Source organism: Girardinichthys multiradiatus, chromosome 12, assembly GCF_021462225.1.
Source record: "Girardinichthys multiradiatus isolate DD_20200921_A chromosome 12, DD_fGirMul_XY1, whole genome shotgun sequence".
Taxonomy (NCBI): Eukaryota; Metazoa; Chordata; class Actinopteri; order Cyprinodontiformes; family Goodeidae; genus Girardinichthys; species Girardinichthys multiradiatus.
The window spans coordinates 13,300,041-13,320,812 of record NC_061805.1 but is presented as its reverse complement, the minus strand read 5'-3'; the positions used below and the strand labels follow the sequence as shown (position 1 = coordinate 13,320,812).

General features: G+C 38.6%; 1 protein-coding gene across 3 annotated transcripts in view; it reads left to right on the top strand.

Annotated features, from left to right (window-relative positions):
• Positions 1-20,772, top strand: part of unc5db (unc-5 netrin receptor Db) — a 450,113-nt gene that overhangs the window by 350,717 nt on the left and 78,624 nt on the right. For all 3 annotated transcript variants that reach the window (XM_047381514.1, XM_047381513.1, XM_047381512.1), the window contains 2 exons: positions 2,953-3,315; positions 17,298-17,382. In XM_047381514.1, coding sequence (XP_047237470.1) covers positions 2,953-3,315; positions 17,298-17,382 — 448 coding nt within the window. The remainder of the gene's footprint in view (positions 1-2,952; positions 3,316-17,297; positions 17,383-20,772) is intronic.

The window sequence follows — 20,772 nt, the reverse complement described above, 5'->3', positions numbered from 1 at the left end:
GGCATGGAAAATTGCCCACTCTTCCACTCCCTCAGTGTCACAGTGATGCCTTTAGGTACCAAAACATTGTACTGTTTGATTCTATGTGAATTGGTACTCGGTAGTACCAACAAAATTCAGTCGGTACATATAAAAGCACTGAATTCGGTACCACCCTTACACAGGGCACAGGTTAAGTACCTACAGTGATGATAGTAAAACTTATTTCTGTCAGGTGTAAAGGGTTCTATTGGGCAGCGCGTCATTCTTGATTATGAAACTTGATTTTCCTTTGGAAACACATTTTGAGGATTTTTGCTACCTTTTGAAGAGCCAAAAAGTGAATTAAAACTCTTTTACAAATATTTACTTTACAAATTAGAACATATAACTTCCTCATCTTCAGTGTGAGCTAGCAAGAGTGAAAGCCTGACATTTTTAACATAAATCTGGTAAAAAGAAAACTGTAGAGGATTAACCTGAACCTTTAAGAAAACAAACTGACTTGAATGTGTGACACATGATCATGTTACTGAGCAGATATGTATTCATTGGTAATGAAGTAAACCAAAGACTCACAAAAAATATTAAATATGACAGTGTTATACAACAACAAAGTTACTCAAATATAACTAAACATTTGAGTAACTATTTTTAAAGACAAGAATTTTGTGTTACAGGATAAAAACATGCAGTAAAAAGCATCAGCACTCTCCATAAAGCTTGTCACTGATCCCATTCCCAGTAATTAATGATTTTCCTAAAAATAAAACAACATTAGCCTCCAGCTTTGCACTCCTCGCTAGGCAACAGCTGGGTAGCAAGGACTCAGTGACTCTGTTGTTATCTTGGAACTGCTGCCAGATTGATGCGGTGTGCTGCTCACTCTGCTTGGCAGCGTCTCCACATTTAATGGCCACAGATGAAGACCTAAACGCCCTTACCCTCGTCCACAAACACACACACACTCCCTCACACACAGTGGGAGCTGAGTGACTCTTCTCATTTACAGTGCAGACCTCTTCTGGCCCACCTTCTACTCCTTCAGGAGGACAACTGAGTATCCCGAGGAGCTGACTCCAGCAGATGGATTATGGAGATCAAGTGTGTTTGTGCTTGGTAATTAAATCTGACGTCCTGACCGTCGCTTTGAGCCCTGGACCTTCTGTCCAGGTCATGCTCCTTTGCCCCTTGTGCACCACTCTCCTGCCTGGACATGCGGTTTTAACTTCACTGGTCAGCTATGGAGCCACTGTGGCTGAGATAAGATGAAGTCTGATTTAAGCCACATTTACTTAACCTCAAGACATCACATAGTTTTTAATATTTCAAAATATAAAAAATGTGTCTGTTTTTACTGCAATGAGTCATGTTAAATGAAAGGTGCCTTGCAAAAGTATTCACTTTTTCACATTAATAGCACAGGGTTATCAGAAGCTTTTACAAATAAAAATAACAATTATGGCATGCATTGACATCTGCAAGCTGTAAGTGTGGGCTTTATGTCTCTATCTGTATTCCTTTGGTTGTATGTCTATCGGCTTTACATGTCTAGAAAAAAGAATGGCATGATTCCTCTCTCGAAGCCCAGATTTGGGGCTTGTTCTCGACACATCATCAGGGCAAACTTTGTTTTTTTTCTTGTCACCTAAAGAAAACAAAAAAGTTATCGGTTGTTGCTGAGCAGGTACAGGGCTTAAATCACAGTAACAGCCAAGAAGCTCATCGTAGCCCTGGAGGAGCTGCAGAGATCCACAGTTTAGGAGGGATAAACTCTCTACACGAAAACTTTTAGTTGTGCACTGGCCTGTATGTGAAAGAAGCAAAAAGAAAGCCATATATGAAATTATACAATAAGGAGTGCCAGGTCGTGGTCAGGTGACCATAAAGATTGGCTTTAAAAATAGGATCCATCCACCATGTTCTCCGCTCAGACATTGTTCCTTCATTTCATGAGCTCCAAGATATTCAGATCATCAGCCTGCCATCTCCTCAGGTGCCGTAAGTGTTGAACTTCTCTCTGCCATCCCGGCGGTGTCTCCTGTTCTTTTGTAACAGTAACTGCTTTACAAATCCATGTTTGACACTCGGGGTATTACTAGATCAAACTGCATGTATCTTTCTACCCACTGCCAGTTCTTTCCTGCGTTTGGGTCTAGTTAGTACTCTACATGGGTGCATCTATTTCCTTATCTGTGCGTCTCGACACCAGGCTAAGAAGTCCCAGTTGCAGTTTGCCACGAACCATGTAGAGGCCATATCAAACGTGGAAAAAGATACTGCTCTGGTGAAATTAAACAAAAAGTTAAGTATTCGGGCTTTGTGCAAGATGCTATGTGTGTCAGAAAATGACACACTCTGAACACACCATCCCACTGTGAAACAGGGTAGTGACAACACTATGCTGTGGGGATGCTTTCCTGGACAGTAAAGAATACCCATATGTTTGAATGGTCCAATCAAGAACCAGACTATAACGAATCTTAAGTTGAGAATCTGCATTAATGAACATTATCCATTTTATATCACTGAGCTTGAGCTATTTAGCATAGAATGGCTAAAATGATGCTGGTAGGGACATACTCCAAAAGCCATATTCCAGAGAATTATTTGGTTAGCATAGAATTCTCCAGGTGATATTTCATGCACAAAAACAAGGTGAGACATGTTTCCCTTTCTTTGGTTTTCTTTAATCTTGTTCCTGCTATGGCCGTGTCTTGACTTTTTGCTCTTTTCAAGCTTTTAAACAATATGAAACACATTTTTGCTAAATCAAAAAATGCCAAGCATGGAATCAAGAAATAGGCCAGACTTTGTTTAGCTATACAGTATCCAGGACACCAGTGAATGTCATTTTAACACATGAGGTCTTTTAAGGAGACAGATACCTTAATTGAGTAATTTCTGACTGTCATTCGCATGAATAGAGAGTTTTTCAGTGACTGTGTGACTGCTGTCTCTTCATGTCTGCAGGCAACCCACTGCTTCTCAACTCCTCAATGCAGCCAGACATGACCGTGGGACAAACGTACAGCACCCCTCTCTGCTTCCACGACAGTGCTGAGAAAGACCTCTTTGATCCCCTGCCAGACATTAAAGTCAAAGTCCAGAGCTCCTTTATGGTGTCTCTGGGTGTGGCCGAGCGAGCAGAGTTCCACGCCAAAGCGCCCAGTGAGTCTTACCCACAGGACCTTGGCTGTGACTTTTGTAGCACTGTGGACCAACGCAAGAAAGGGCTGCTGACACTCAATGGTCCAATCAGCACCAGTAGAGAACAGCTGAGGACAAGTGGTGTGTTCGGCCACGTGGGAGGCCGGCTGGTGGTGCCAAACACAGGTGAGTGTCACTGGAAGTGAGATGAAAGTGTAGGCTGAGTTTATCATTCAGAGAAAAGAACACTGTCAGTCCTGCTCCGGTCTCTTACTTTCAGTAATGACAGGCTGCAGTAACTTCTCATTACAGCAGACATCAGAAGCCAGAACGGTGTGATAGAAGCAGTATGCTTAAGAGAGTCTCGTCAAGACTAACATTTAACAACTTCCTCTAGGCTTTCTCAGCTGCTGTACTCTTTGTTTTAGTCCTACACTCTTGGCTCTGCTTGCATCATTAAGACACAGCCTGTCTAAATAGTATTTAAATTATAATGTTTCTGTGAATGTGGAACGCTTGGCAGAAAAACAGATCCAAAAACTGGGATAAAAATCAGGGATGCACCATACAGAGATTTGTGTTTGGAAGCATGTTTGCCCATTGAAAATAATGGAAATGAACAGAATTCTTTCCAACCTTACTGATTCACTCATCCAAAAAAATCCTCAGCATACAAAATAATTTCTAACATAATAGACTCATTAGTGCTATGTAAGATTGCTTGAAGCATTGCATATTGAAACATTGATGGTACACTAAATGATTAAGATTATGAACACAGTTTCTCTGGGACATTCACCTGTTTGGTGTGATGCAGATGATTGAGAGTTCGGTTTTTATTTGTGTTTTTTTTTATTTTGGAAGGACAAACAACTTCTAATTTGACTTAAGTGAAGACATCATGTTGCATGGTGTGGGCTCATTATCCACCATTTTCAACATTACCCACACCTCACAAATAACTACCTGGAAGCACGGACAGCACTTGTGCCACTGTCTCTAAATTTGCAAATAAAAATAAATTGTTTTTTAGGCAATGTCTTCTGCTTGCCCATCACGAAAAAGTAATTGATTATAGTGTTAATGTACAGAGAAATTATTCGTTAGACAGCAGCTTTGTTTGGGTTATGCAGCACACAGAAATTCTGCACTTTTTACCCACATTGCACAAACGTGTTTAATGGCTGTGGAATGGAGAACCTCTTCGTGGGCTGCTTTGAATGGCGGGCACAGGAGAAGCAGAGAAAACAATACAGGAAAAAGAGTGCATTCCTGCCAAAGAAACCCTACGCCTTCGTATTTGGTGAGATATTTGTATCTGGGGCATTTATGCTCCATTTGTGTTTGAAAAAAAATCATGTTCAGACATTTGTATTTACAGGTACCACGGTATTCTCAATTACCATAATTAGCAGGGTTTGCATTATTTGTGTTTTCACAAAACATCATCAAACCGTGTCTGTCCATTGTGGAATAATGGGAACTGTAAACAAACAAACCTTCAAGATGCACAGTCTAAAATATGAATTCTGCTGCTGTAGTTCATATCTCTCTGAATTTGAAAAGGACATACATTTTTTATAGACTGGGTGGTTCCATTAGCCAACATTTTTTTTAAGTGTATATCTTTAGCATGTATGTGATCATTGTTTACCTGATGACAGACATGACAATCTGGTCGCTCTGTGCTGCCATCTAATAGGTCCCCATCCAGGCACTAAATAATTTTCCCACATGTTATCAGTGTCTGCAGACGTCCGTTAATGACTCTTTCAATTCAATTCAGTGTTGGGACCAGAAAAACATTAACAACATTTAGGAAAGTTTTCTTTTGGAATCATGGGTGAATCTCTCCCACCATGTGCATGAGCTTCTTGTCTGCTCCAGTCTCCACCTGTATGACAAGCATTTTTACTTTGCATTTCTGGTTTATTTATTTATAATTTAATTGGTCTTCAGGTCTTACATTATTTAGGTCTCCTGAGGTATAGATGCTTTTGCATTACGGCAAATTTAGTGCTTAAAACCATTCTAAAACTAAAGGTAGATTGCAAAAACATGCTTAACTAAACACTAAGGTGTAACTGAAATGGCTGCATATTTGGGTCTTTTGGAATTTGATAGTGTCAATGAAAACATTCTATAACCACAAACAAACAGGGATATTTCAAAATTAGTCCCGATAACACAGTATTTATGTCATAATCTGCCTGTGTTTGGGGTTTTGAGTTTGTGTTCTGTTTACTTTCTTCTACGTTCTTGCGATATTTTAGCTCATTCAGGTTTATTAGATTCATTCTGGTGTTTAGGTATTTGGTACTTCCCTGGATTCCTGTGTTTTATGTTTTAAGTTTGTATTTCCTTATATATCCTGTTCCTCCATGTTTGTTTTTTTGGCAGTCTCATTGTTTATTTTGTTTAGTTCACTTAAATGTTTTTCTGTTACCTCCCTGCACTCCCTGCTCATCAATGTTAATTAGTCACTCTCGCTCAGTTACTCTCAGTCTCTCTCCCACCAGCTGACCCTGATTCCCCTCTGAGTAACTCTATGTGTGCATTGGTCCATTCTCCACTCTCCCTCAGTACATATACTCTTCCTTAGTCATTGTTCTCTACTGGTTCCTCCTTATGTCTTACTACTCACCGCTTCATTTCCTGAGACGTCCTGTACTTTTCCATGTCCTGCGTCAGTCAGTTTACCTGTTTCATGTATCTACTCACCATGGTGCTCTTTCTTGCACGTTGGTCCCACAGCAACCTCACCCAGCATGACAATTTATCTTCTGGCAATTGAGACAGCAATTTATTTAAAGTTGCAAGGAGATTTTTTTTAAACAACCCTAAAGCCAACTGTCATCAGGCTGTGGTATTTCATCCTATGCAGACATGTGTAAGCAAAGAAACTGACAAAACAGTGCACAATATTCTTATTACTGACCAGAATTATGGTCTTTTTCTGTTTTGGGGTTGAAATTAAGCAGTTCAGATGAGAAAGTTTCTTTTTTAAGCGCATAAGGACCTGTTTATCGGGCCTTAAGGTAAGATCTCAAAAATGGCGCCAACATTTTGTCCACAGGACTAAACTCATGGTATATTGCGCCAGGATCATACTTGCTCTTTATTCTAGTCTGTGGATTTTGCAGATTCTGTTTTGCCAGAACACCAGTTACAAACAGTCGATGTCTAAATTCATTTACAAAATCAAACAAGTTATTAAAGGATAGCTAGGTTCTGAGTCAACCCAGTTATCCTTTAATACAGCCACGGGTTTACACACTTATATTCAAACGCGAGTTCATTGGGGCTGAAGCTTTTGTTTTCCTGGACTGCCTCTCTTGCAGCTAAAATCTGCCACAGCAGGCCCTCTTCCTAGTCTTTACCCAGGTCTATTCATTAGGTATGCAAAAGAGATGCCAGGGTCGGTGAAACCTTTCCAAGGCTGGCTTTGGGCATGGTATGCTATGACTGACTATGGTTTAACATGTGCAATTAAATTTTGAGCCATGGTAACTCTGCATTGTTTTAGGAAAACCAAACACTGGATAAACTAGGTTAGTGCCACGTTAGTGGCACGTGCCACTCCTAAAACCATTTGATGAAACATTGCTGGTACTACCAGCTGAAATGTTCCACAAAGTTGTCAACCAAAGTGACCAACTTTCAAAATAACAGACCATTATGCAATATGTAACCACAAGCTGCACAGTTTACTTCAGCTTCAGGCAACATTTGATCAAATAGATCTCTCAGACTCTTATCGTTCTTTTGCTCATGCAACAACACATTCTGTGAAACTGTCAAAGGAAACTAACTTAAAGATACAAGGAACATACAAATCATAGACACATGAGATATGTCAACATCAGCCTTTGTAATGTCAAGTGTGACCACACAAGCAGAAAAAAACTTATGGGAACTCATTAATACCATAATTGGAGACTGTTGTACGAGGAAAAGATGCCGCAATAGGTAAAGAAAGAACATCTGCCTAAACTGTGCTACCAGCTAAACCATTGCCCAAAATAAAGTCAACATCATTAATAGGCTGAAGTTATTCATATTTAATTAAATAACTTTCAGTCTATCAAATACTGTCCTATGAATACCAGCCCAATATGGTGTTGGGACTAGAACAATAGATGAAAACTGGCTTTATCAAAACAGCAAACTCTGCACACATATGGAATAAATTCAAAACAATTTATGTTTAAAATATAAGAATTTATAAATAAAACACAGTTCATAATTAAACAGCAAGAAAAAGACTGGGCAATTATGCGAGAGTATGAAGAAGAAAACCAGTGCCGACAAGAAAGAATATTAAGATCATCTCACATTTGCCAAAAACCATCAAGATAATTTCCAAGGTTTTGGGGATAATATTCTGTGAAACATTTTGGAAGGTATTTTACCTGTCAAATCCGACATAAAACCTATGATTTCAGTAACAGAACACCAAACATGAATAAAATCGTTGGAAAACTCCTTTTTGTAGAAAAAATAAAGGGTTCCACACATGTAATATAAATGTAATGTATAAATGTAATATAACCGCAGTTGGTTGTAGCACTACAATGCCCTTTGCAACGATCGCCACTTATAACAAATACTGTAAAGTTTACATATAATTTGAAATGGATCAATCAAAAAATGTTGTTACAACCTTTCTCATGGGTTATGACAAAATAGTAAAGGACACAACACAATGATTTTCAAATATTTATTTAAAAACTAATAACAGTCCGGTGTATAAAGCCAGTGAAATCAGCCATGTCAATGTGAATGGGTGACAATGCTGAATGTAAATGTTGAGTGTTAATTTATGGTAATCAAAAATCTGATCCTGCAACAGCTCAAACAATGTATTACCAAGCAGAACCGGCACTCTTGTCACTATTGCCTGTCAGCCATTTGTTTCACTGGCAAAAAAAGTCCAAACAGCAAGTTATGGATTATCATAACAACTGCTGTGGAATCAACAAAACTACGACTCATATATGGCAGCAGTGATCAAATAACAACGTTACTTAACCTCAAGCATCAATATTTTGTTTCACGTCAGCAGTCTGGATGCTTGAAACTGAAATAAAAATGGCAGCATGACCTACTTTTTGATTAATTGGAGCCATAATTATCTGACCACTTGGGGCACTCACAGAGCATTACAATTTCACTTCAAATGAAACACACAAATTTTAATGTGTTGTGACAGGACTTGATTTGACACAAAACCCTTTTAATTTCTTCACATTTAGAACCATTTTACGCATGTTTTTCAATATACCATCATGCATGGCAAGATAAAAATCAGAGTGCATCTTGATTGTGAAAATCTGTTTCTATATATTACTCATAGAATATTCATTATTAACCTAACTCTATGATTTCCAAAAGGCTACAGACATTCTCATCCAAAAAAAAGCTGAGGTAGAAGGCTCAAAATGATAAAGAAGAGCAGTATTGCTGTTCTCTATACAGCCTCCCTGGTGTCTGCTGAAATTTCACTTCCTGTTTAAAAGTAGCAGTCTGAATAAATGGCTATAATGTATATGTAGACAATACAGTTCGGTTTTAAAAAGCTTTATACAAGTATGTGCATTGTCAGATTTATTTTCAAACACCTCATTGATGTTTAAAATAGCACAGGATTGATGTATGGCTGTATTTTTCAATGCACCCCAAGTTCAATGCTAATATCCCACGCTCAAATACCCATGTTTACTGTTTTAATTGATCAGACCATGCTAATCGAAAGGATTATTGTAGCTACTGTTGCTACTGTAATTGTTTATTTACATCCACATCAAACTATCGCATACCTGCCTTATTTTTAATGAAGTTAGAAGACATGAACCCATAGGAAAGTAACTCTCTCCCATCATCTTCCAACTCATTTAAAACTGTAGCTTGCATTACTCGAACACCAGATAAACCACACTGCCAAGGATTTTTTGAATCTTTAAAAAAAAAAGTTGCTAGAATGCTTTGTGAAAGTAACAGCATTGTGAGATGTTAATAATACAATTATTTCGATTGTTTATATTTCTGTTCTTATTGTGATGGTCTTAAAATTGTACATGTGGAAAAGAAAAACATAAAATATGATGTTATACGTTGTAATCCGTATATTTTACCCTGCTTTAATGAGATCTTATGACTGACTTAATTTGATTTTATCTGCATGTATTGTCCAGTGTTGTATTTTGAGTCAATTATTACCTGATACAAATCACATTAGCATACCATTAATATTGAACATGTTTAGTTGTTTAAAGGGTGACTAAAAACGTAATTATATAAAATCCTTAAAGACAGTTCCTTGCATAAATATTCATATCCTTTTTCACGTTTCACATTACAGCCACAAGCTTTAATACATTTCATTGTGAAGACCAAGGAACACAGCAGACAGGGCAGGGAGAAGGCAGCACTGGAAATAAGGAGTTGAACACAGCTTTTAGAGCAAGATTTAATAACATGCCCTGCACATATTGAAAGGCAGACCGTGTTAATAAACTGAGTTGGAAATGGCATTTATATCTGTGGAAAATAATCAGTGAGCAGGAAATTCTCCTACTTACTGGCTATTGTCCCCCATGAGTCTCTAGCCCCTGACACAAATGTCTCCTTCCACTGGTACAGCAGCAAATTGGTGCTGGGTTAATACTGTTTTCAGGGTCCAGAGCTAGAGCTTCAGGTGGTGGAAAAGCAAAGAAATGGTACTAAGTAAGCATAATTATGTGTAAACCTACAAAGACTTGTTTATTCCCCTAAACTGACAGGCCAGGCAAGGAGACTATTAATCAGAGTTTCAGCCAAAAGTCCCATGGGTATCTCTGAATGAGCTGCAGGGAGGTGTCCTGCTGACAGGAAAATTGTTTTCATGCAACCCACAAATGTGACCGTTATTGAAGATTGGCAAGAAGAGTGCTATTGTTAATAGAAAGCCACAATTTTGCCACAAGTCCTGTTGGGGACACAAGAAACATTTGGAAGAAGGTGTTCTGGTCGGATGGAATCAACACTGAACTTTGTATCTTAAATGCAAAACAATAAATGTGGCAGAAATGTAACACTGCACTTTGCCCGAAATACAACCTACCCACTGTTACACCTGGGCATTGTCACATCATGCAGTGGGGATACTGGTCTTCAGCAGGGACAGGGAGGCAGGTAAGAGTTGATGGGAAGACAGATGTAGCTAAATACAGAATATTCGTAGAAGAAAACCAGATAGATGCTTCACGACTTAAAACTGGGCTGGAGGTTTACCTTCCAGGAGGAAAAGAACACTAAACATACAGCCAGAGCTGCAATAGTATGATTTAGATCAAAGCTGTTAGAAGGGCTCAATCAAAGTGCAGACCTAAATACAATTAAGCATTTGAAGCAAGGCTTTGAAATGGATGTTCATAGAATCTCTACATCCAGTCTGATTAAGCATGAGTTGTATTGCAAAAAAGAATGGATAAAATTCTCAGTCAGTAGAGGAAGAATACCCCAGGAGACTTGCAGCTGTAATTGTTGCAAAAGGTGATTGTTTAAAGTATTAACTCAGGCAGACAAATGAACGTCATACTTTCAAAATTTCATTAGTAAAATATTCTGAAATGCATGTATCATTTTTCTTTCACTTCACTATAATGCACCTTTTTGTATTGGTCTGTCACATCAAATCACAACAAAAAATATGGAAATTAGTGGTTATAACATGACAAAATGTGATAAAATGTAAGGGGTATAAATACTCCTGCAAGGCACTGTAAATTTTAACATGGTGGTCAGCCGTAGCATTGGATGTTTGTCAACTATTGTTCAAGCTAGATAAAAAAAGACAGAAATGGAAAAAATGATCCCTTCTTCAGGTGGCACTCCAGTGTCCGCATCTACCTGAAGTGAATAGGGCATTCACACACAGGAGTGTGGAGAAGAATTATATAACATTACACACAACAGAAATGGGACAATTGAGGGCGCCTATAGCAACTGTTGCAGTTGCCCACACGGTCAACAGTATGTTTGAACTGCTGCACCCTCAGTACTCTAACAGAGGTTGCCATGTGCGTAGCATCACCATCAGCTAGCTTTCATGGATGAAGTGAAATCAGCCTCCTGCAGACAACTTTCAGGCTAAGGATCTGAGTCGAGGAGTCACTGCTGTCAAGTGCAGCACTCATACAGCATGTCTGCAGGGACTCCTATTCATTAGCCTTAATCGCCAGCCCCACACACAGCACTTGACAGCAGATTACTGAAGCCTCTGGTCACATCGGTAATAAGCTGTAAAATAGAAGCATCTCACATCTGTGCAGTTTCACAAAGACTTTGAAGATGCAGCCTGTCAAATAGAAGCTTCACGCTACATCCCAACACAGCAGTAGTAGACCAAATCACTGTTTGAAAGCTTGAATTAATTTTAAATTAGAATAACATTTTTAAAAATTGACTAGCAGCTTCCCTCCTTGAATTTATGTCTTAATTATTCCACAGACCTTGCTTTGAACATTGGCTGCAATGGAAGCAACTTTCAATTAAAGAAATAATTCAAGTGTGAATTCAGTAACTTTATTGGAGAAAGAAAATCACATCAAAATAAAGTGTGAACTGTGCTTGTCATTAACAAAATGAACATTGTGATGAAGCATTTAGCTGACCTCAATGTGCACATATATTTATATTATATTGTAGATATGTTTATACTGTTTAATTTGTACTGTATTGCACCGACTACGCCAAAACAAATTCCTTGTATGTCCAAAAACGTACGTGGCAATAAAGATTTTCTGAATCTGATTCTGATTATGATCACTTTATCACTTTAGCAAAGTATTTCAATTTCTTTCTGTTTTTTAATTACCCTGCAAGATGATGATGTTAAGGATGACCCTTAGAACAGTTTTTGGTTTTGGATTAAGTGAAATAAATAAATCTGCCTTGCCAAGCACAGTGCTGGGGAAATTATTTGCCATGAAATAAGTTTTAATATCAGTGAACAATAACTTGAATAAATACAAAATGCTGTTTTTCAAATGAGGTTAAAAGGTTATCCCAACCAGTCAGAAAGTGTAAATGAGGTCAAACGTGGTTACAGAAGGTCTTCCAGCTCTTGAAGCAGAAAAGCAGCCTTAGACTATCACACTACCGCTGTGGTAATTTTATGAATAAAAGGACAAACATGTTCCAAATGCTTTTGTCTTGCCATAGAATATTTTCCCAAAAGTCTTGGGGATAACCAAGAAATATTTTGGACAAATCAAGGATGGGCCACTTTAGTCAGCAGTGGTGTTGGCCCAAAACGTCAGGACTGGGAAAATGGTGGGGAGGAAGTAAGGAGGCAGTGAAGGCAGCGGTGTGAATTAATGCCAAACTCTCTTTTCAGTTTGAACATCAGTTTTAAATTTGTTTTAAATGGCTTAAATCAGCTAAAACATACCTTAGCTAATGACGTACATCTGACTCACTTCTTAGTTTTCACCACTACACGGATTCATATAGTTTTCAGCCAGATTACAGTGATATGACATCTTTCTAATACTTAAAAACTTCAAATCAACCCCTGAAGCTCTCAATTGAAAGTCAAGGCTGAGGGCTGTTTTCCTATTATGTTGTTTCTTAAAAAAAGAAAATTGATCCACAGACAGAAAAGGTTGCATAGAAATGCTTAAACATGTAATCCATTTAACATAGCATAGTCAAGCAATGAAGATGATTATGAAGATTATTAAGTGTTACAAAGGTATAAAAAGAGCTTAGAAATAGATCTAATGACAATAAAAGGTATTGACTAGTTTCTTCCACCAATGCACTGCTGGCTGAACTTCATGTCTGAAGTGAATAATACTGGTTATTGCTTCATCATGGCACAAGTCAGTGAGTGAGACATGTGAGGCAGCAGGCATACATTGTGTCCTCAATGTTAATGTGTTAGGATCAGAAAAATCCGGCTAGTGTAGAGAGCAAACTGAGTAAATTTGGTCAAAAATGGGCAGGTACACACCTGGGTCAGCACATCTCCAATACTGCAGTTGATGTGGGTTATTACTGCTGTGATGTGGTCATTATCAATCAAAATTGGTCCAAAGAAGGAGCAGTAGTGAACTGGCCATGGCTCCCTTATACAGCTGGGAAGCGAAATCTAGCTTGTGTGTTCTGTTCTAGCCGAGGAACCTCTGTAGGTCTATTGCTGAAGACATTAATGTTGTTTCTGATAGAAATATGTGAAAATGCATATGCATTGCAGCTTGTTGTGTGTGGTGCTGCAACACTGTAGACCTGCAAGGGTGTCCATCTACCCTCCTCCAAAAGAGCCAGCATTGGCTACACTAACTTGGAAGCTATAAAGCAGTGGAAGAAGGTAAATACCACATTTGTATAACACATAGATGGTTGGGTGCATCTTCAGCACTTACCTGTGGAGCCTATGGCACCAGGATGTACTATAGGAGGGGAGTAAGTCGGAGAAAGCAGTTTGATGCTTTGAGTAATAATCTTATGGAAAACCATGGATCCTTCCATCTGCGTGAATATTACCTTGACATTTAGCACCTATATAAGAATTGTTGCAGACCAAGTCCAATCCATGAAGGCCCCTCCTCTCAATTCTTTTTCTCCTAAATCCCTTACTCAAGGAGGCTTTAATGTTGTAATGTAAAACAATTCACCAAATTAGTGTTTCACAAATACTTTCAGTTTTACAGCAATTTAAACACCCAAAATCACGTTTGACGTTCCCTCTGACAGGGCTGACATTTTGAACGAAATGCAACATAAAACCATTTTATTTTTGCAGCAACTCCCCATGTGTGGTATTGCTAGAATCAAGAGAGCACCCCCTTTCCGACAAGCCATAACTTGTCTTAGTAGCCCCTTCTCTGGTCACAAAATGTGTGTGTTGTAAAGACTGCGTAAATTTGCAGGCCCTCACAGCTAGCTTGCGCTCTGCTCCCTAGGCTTTGAGTAGTTGTATTTCTGAACAATTGATCACTTATAATGGCACAGAAGAGGATAATTACTGGTTTGGAAGTTTTGGACAACATTTCGCAGAAGAGTAACATCGAAGTGGAATATTGTTCAGACAGCTGCGTTGATTAGGGTGAGGAAGATGATGATGAAGAAGGTGATTTCATGGGTGATTTCACGGTTCTTCTAATTTTCAGCAGATTTACATTTCATGTCTGCTTTTTCAACAATGCTTTAGTTATTTTACGTTTGTGATCACTGTTGTGTAGGATATATGTTGTGTAATAAATCTGTAAACAACAATGACTCACCCCTGGTGGGTTGGTCTACGTTCCTACCCTCACCTATGGCCATGAACTTTGGGTCATGACCGAAAGAACGAGATCCTGGACACTGGCGGCTGAAATGAGCTTCCTCCGTAGGGTGGCCGGGCACTCCCTTAGAGATAGGGTGAGGAGCTCGGCCATCCGGGAGGGGCTCAGAGTAGAGCCGCTGCTCCTCCACATCGAGAGGAGCCGGTTGAGGTGGCTCTGGCATCTATACCGGATGCCTCCTGGACGCCTTCCTCGAGAGGTGTTCCAGGCACGGCTCACCTGGAGGAGGCCCAGGGGACGGCCCAGGACACGCTGGAGGGACAATGTCTCTCGGCTTGCCTGGGAATGCCTTGGGCTCCCCCCGGAGGAGCTGGAAGAGTTGTCTGGGGAGAGGGACTTCCGGGTGTCTCTACTGAGTCTGCTGCTCCCCGCGACCTGCTCCCGGATGAAGCAGAAGTCGCTGAGTACAAGTAAATTCCTCCAGTTGCAGTAAAAAAAGGATACATTTTAGTGTGATTTATTTTCATTATATTGATTTGCTGTGCACAGTGGCACATTTTGATGATACACAGTGTAAATGTCATGACCAAAAGCTTTGTCATATGCAGAAGGAGTCCTGGAAATCAGCACTTTTATTTGACCAGTTTCCCTTTTACAATGTAAAAAACACATTTGGCACAGTTTTTGCTCATTTGGCTATATTGCGCAAAAATGTCAGCTCCACCCGGCATATTGACCACTAAAGCGTTTGTGACATAGTACCAGTTGCAATTGTGGTTCCACTTGAAAAATATTGTTTTATGTCTTACCTTTAAACAGGTACCAAAAGATTGCATGTAGACCTTATAACTATGGAGCTATCCTTAATTTATTTCAATTATGTAATTTTAGGCGGAAATTACTTCTAAAACCCTTAGGGCTTAACAGGTTAAAGGATCTGGTACTAACATCTCGCTACCAGATACCCCAGCACACCAATAGGGTGGATAAGAACATATTATGACACCTTATTTATGAAGCACCATAAAATTTCAACCAATCTTGGCCAAAATGCTTCAACGTGACAGATATGCATAAAATAAGATGCAAAAAATGGACAGCTAGCAAAACACAGTTAAAATTATCCACATTGAAACATATTTTGTAGTTGAAGAAAGAACTTGGTGTTCATTTGTCAGTGTTTTATTTTTTATTTTTTACTTTCAGTAAAAAGGATTTAACTGTTGCTTACATCATGCTGTGCTTTGAGTTTGACCAGTTTAGAGAAATGATAACATGTTTTTTTTTTTACTTTCCTCACCTTTTATAAAAAGCAAACCCGTAGAACTGTAGTTTATGTTTAACATGTTTTCCTTCCTCTGCGGGGCCCGGCAGAACAGCTTGTCTGATGTGTGAAACAGTGTTTATTTGATGCAAACAGACTTGTTAGAATGAACATTTCATAATATATTCACTTTCCACAAAGCTTCACAAAGCCTTCTTTATTTGCTCCCCACCCACCCCTTTCAAAGCAGGACTGTTATATGCTCTTTGCACTTCCATGTAAATGTGTAGCCATTTTAATCAGCAGCAGATGGCTAGCGTTACGCAGCAGTAGAAAGTAGATGCTGATGTGTTAACATCCTGTAAAGATTCCCCACTTGTTTTGCTTTAAGTTGTACAATCACCAGTTGGCTGGTTTAAATTGTTAGAAGGTTATGAAAAGTCAAACTTTCTTCATCATTACGTCCAGTTTTCACTTAATTGAAAAATGGTTTCTTGGTTTGCATCGTGGGGTGGTTGTGAGCACAGTGATCGCACAATTTCATTGAGTACAGACAGCCTTAGTATGAATATTAGAAACACATCACTGCACTTCTGACATTTAAATACACTCATCATGGGTATAAATGTCATATTAATAGTATGTATTTGAACCATTCTTTTTCCTGTGCAGAAGTATGGGACTACATACATAGTTACTGTCCTTCTGGAATCATGTCCAAGTTTTAAAACGTCTGGGTCAAGGTGTCTCCCTCAAGTGAAAAGAATCTGGTTAGGAAGTTAAAGAACAAACAATAAAATACCAAGGTATATTAATTAGAAGATGCTGGAACAGTACGGTCCACAGGAAACATCAACACAACTGCCAATCGACACATTTAGGCTTGATTGGAGTTTACAGCTACGCACGAGCACAAGCCATATGTTTTCTGGACAAAGATTGAGCTGTTCTGGCCACTATGTCAAGAATTATGTTTGGAGAATGCATGGTGAGGATTTTAAACCTAAGAAGACTTACCAAATGTCATATATGGTGGTGGTGGTGGTTGCAACATACTCGGTTCTCAGGCTCTGTAGCTCTTGTTCAAAAGGCTGACTGCATGTGGCACAAACAAACTATTATACAAATTCTTTGTTGCTAGGGGCATTCTGTATGTCCGGAGGGCATCAGTCTAAACTCATCGGATACGGGATGGTCCACATCTCTGATAATGGACCTGGCCTGTGCAAAGGCTGTATAGCAAACTACAGACACACATACAAACTTGATTTAGTAAATTATTTGTTTTCATTAAAATGTTATTAAAAATAGCATGTTGAAAATAATGTACACTCTTTTTTTGATAATCAGTGGAAATGTTTTTATTTGCATTACAGAGATCAAACTGTTCATTAAAAAAGCCAACCCACGATTGGATGGTTCTACTGGTATTTTGTCAAATGGTCAGAAGAAACATGTTGGCCAATTTAAAAAATCACTTTGAATCTAATTCTAACAGGATTATGAAAACATTTGGGAATATATTCAGTGCATATGAAACCTGAATGTTGTGAGATCTATTTTCGTCCCATGCTGTCAGGCATCAATAATTCTGCATGTTAACGCATGTGTGTGTTTGTGTATTTTTCCAGGGGTCAGCCTCCTTGTGCCTCATGGAGCCGTTGCTGAAAATATGTCCTGGGAGATATACATGGTCATCAATCAGGGGGAGGCAAGGTGAGGCTTGAGTTTACCCAAATATCATTCCAAGCATCTGTATGTCAGTCGCTCTGTATTACATCATCCATCTGCTCGGACTCTGCATCCTCCGTCCTCATTGATCTGCTTTTCACCGGCTGCTTTCCATTGCTTTTCTTTTGACTACAGCTGCAGTATTTGATAAGATCATTACCTATCAGGGCTCAGTCATCTCACTGAAACCAATTAAAAAGTTTAATGTTCTCTGTAATTGGTGACTTAATTAGCAAAGAATTAAATTTCAGCTTTGCAGTTTCAACGTATTGTGATTTGTTACTGCGTAATGACTAATGAGTAGGGCTTTATGAGTCTGTTTTGTTTTTTATTAATTTCTTTTTTTTTTTTTTATTAAACCAACTCTAATTCTGCGGACTGAGTGTTATAAATAGACATAAAAGAAAAGGAACATTTAATGAAAATAAATATATTCAACATAACAGTTTATTTCACAGTTTACAGTATCTGTCCTTTGTTAATGGTTTTAATATCAGGCTATTTACATATCTTTTCTTTCCACAGTGGTGGTTTTTAGGTTGAACACATCATAATTTGTAATAAATCATTTGGAAAGTAAAAAAGACAGATATACGGCACTTCGTTTTACATTATTGTAAAAGGAACCCTTGGCAGATTTTAGCACATAAAAACCAGTTCTTCTGACTATGCTCAGCACTATTTAGTATGTTTAGCTTTGGTGGAGCTGTGTCAGTTCCGAAAAAATGCTGTGTCATGTTGGACGAGGATATTCAGAATGCAACAACTGCCATCACGTATTTTAAGTAAATAGTAATAACTCTTTTAGATTGTTGTGGGGGAATTTTCACACCCTCTTCTTTGCAGAATAGTTTCTATTCACACATATCGAGGATCTTTAAGCATGAACAGCCACAGTATGTCTTACAAATTTATGTCCTAACTTTGTTTAGGCCACTCCTAAAAGGTGGAGTTGTTGGTGTAAGCAAAGTGCACTTGACCTTAAAGTGGTTGTGCAATCTGGATGCTTCTGTTACTTAATATTTAATTAAATAGCCATTCGGTCTCTCAGGGTTTGTCCTGGGAATATGGCGGCACTATTAGGAAAATAGATGAAAGAGTGATTAGAGCACTGGCATTATTGAACAGCAAACTATACACACTCAGAATATATTCATAACAACTTCTCTTTAAAATACGAGAATTTATTTACAGAAAAATTTTGCTCTGAGTTAAACATATTTCAGTCAGCAAACTCTTTTCTAGGCCAGAAGAATTTAACCAAAACTACCAAGCAAAATGAAGGAATAAAGAAAACTAATGAACTATATTCAAATTAAGGAACAAGGGAACCAATACAATTATGCAATGATATCATAATTTAATGTTGAATTATGTTTAAAAACTAAGGTTTATCTTTAGGAATCTGTAAATGAGGTCAAATTAGTCTTAGAACTAATTAAGAACAATAATATCTTCAAACAACCAGTCACAATGCAAAATCAGAAGAGTAGATTGTTTTCATAAAATAATATTTTAAAGAATGATTTGCTGAAATAGAAATAAACCTTTTGAATAGTTTATTTCGAGACAATACATGTAATGGACTTCTAAAAGTACAGAGAGGACCATCTATGGACTGTCATAAGATGGCAACGAGTCAGTTGTAAATATATGACCTGCCTGGTATTAACATTAGCTGATAGTGGCTTTAGCTAACAGAGGAACACTTATAGCTTGTTCACCACTTCTTTGCAGTCAAACATGTACCTTTAACTACCATCGAAAGACATATTAATGTGCGCATGAGAGCTGGTGATTAGTTATGGCCACTCTGTGTTTAAAATCACCTATTAAAATAAAGTTTGTCCTAACTTTAAAACACAACTTAGAACAAATAACTAGTCTCAAAGCTTACACTGGGTTGGCAGAGCTGCGGTTCCAATGCCTTCTTCTCTAATACCGCTTCGATTAGAGACATCTCTTCTGGGCCTCTCTGGCTCAGGTTGCTTTTCTGCAGAACCTCATATAAAAAAAAGTTGAAGACAAGTTGGCTTAATTCCCCTTTTGCACAATCACTCGGTACTCTAACAGCAGATCATGCATAACTTGCTAACATCAGATTATTGTCACCTGCGGATCTAAATTTGAAGAATTAGTCCTGCTTGCCAGCAAGTTGGACATTCACACGCGTTTCCTCCCCTGTCCGCCTCCCTTGTAGAGTCGCATGGGTAGAGAACGAGGTGGAGCGGGAAAAGTGTTTTTGTAATTGGCTCCATTTAATCACAGGGATTCCAGCTGTGACTCCTCCCATTCTGGGCTCAGCTAGAAGTAAGCTGACATTGTATTTAAAGGTGTAGAGTGTCCATTCCAGCATCGTTGTTTGTGCACAGTTCAGAGTCCATGTTTTATACATGTTGTTATTTATGACTGGGGCACCACAAGGTCATAAACTGATGTCCGCACATTTTCATACAAGAATTTCTGATAGAGAGCAAAATTCATGATTCCATCAATCTCAGCAAGCTATCCTGATCCTGAAAAAGTAAAGCAGCCCCCAGACCATCACACTACCACCACCATGTTTGGCACAATGTTATTCTTTTGAAATACTAGTTTTATGCTGGATGTACTGGGATTTACACCTTCCAGGCTGTTCCACTTTTGTCTCTTCAGACCACACTAGAAGATTTTGGGGATCATCAAGATGTTTTTGTTTTTTCAGAAATGTGAGATGGAGCCTTGTGTTTATGGTCAGCTATGGTTTTGGCCTTGGAGCTGGATGGATGCCTTTTTGTCTAGTGTCTTTCTTGTTGTTGAATCCTGAACACTGACCTTAACTGAAGCACGTGAGGCCTGCAGAACTTTAGATATTGTTTTTGGTGCTTATGTGACCTCCTGGATGAGTTGCTGATGAGTTCCTGGAGTAATTTTGGTAGGCCTGTCACTCCTGGGAAGGATCACCACTGTTTCAGGATTTCGCCACTTGTGGACAACGTCTCCGACTGTAGTTCAATCTCAAAGCCTTAGAAATGATTTTAAGATTCAAAAGAATTTTGAAAATGGCTGTTTTTTAATTTATTTAGATAAGTTATTATTTGGATAAGTTACTTTCAAATGTTGCCAGGCACATTCTATTGAAGTTATTTCTTGGTTCTACAGGTCTGGTGGTGCCAGAGCGTGGCTTGTGAAACTAAACTCAGCTTTCCAAAAACTTTTGTTGTTACAGTTAAGTCATGATTAATTTTTAACACAGGATCAGGTTGCTTTTGATAACTTTCTTCCCTTAATAAACAACATCATTATTAGAAAACTGATTTTTGCTTTTAATCAGCTTACTTCTGTCTGTTACAGATAATCGATACCGCCATTGTTTGAAGCCCATGAAGAAACTCT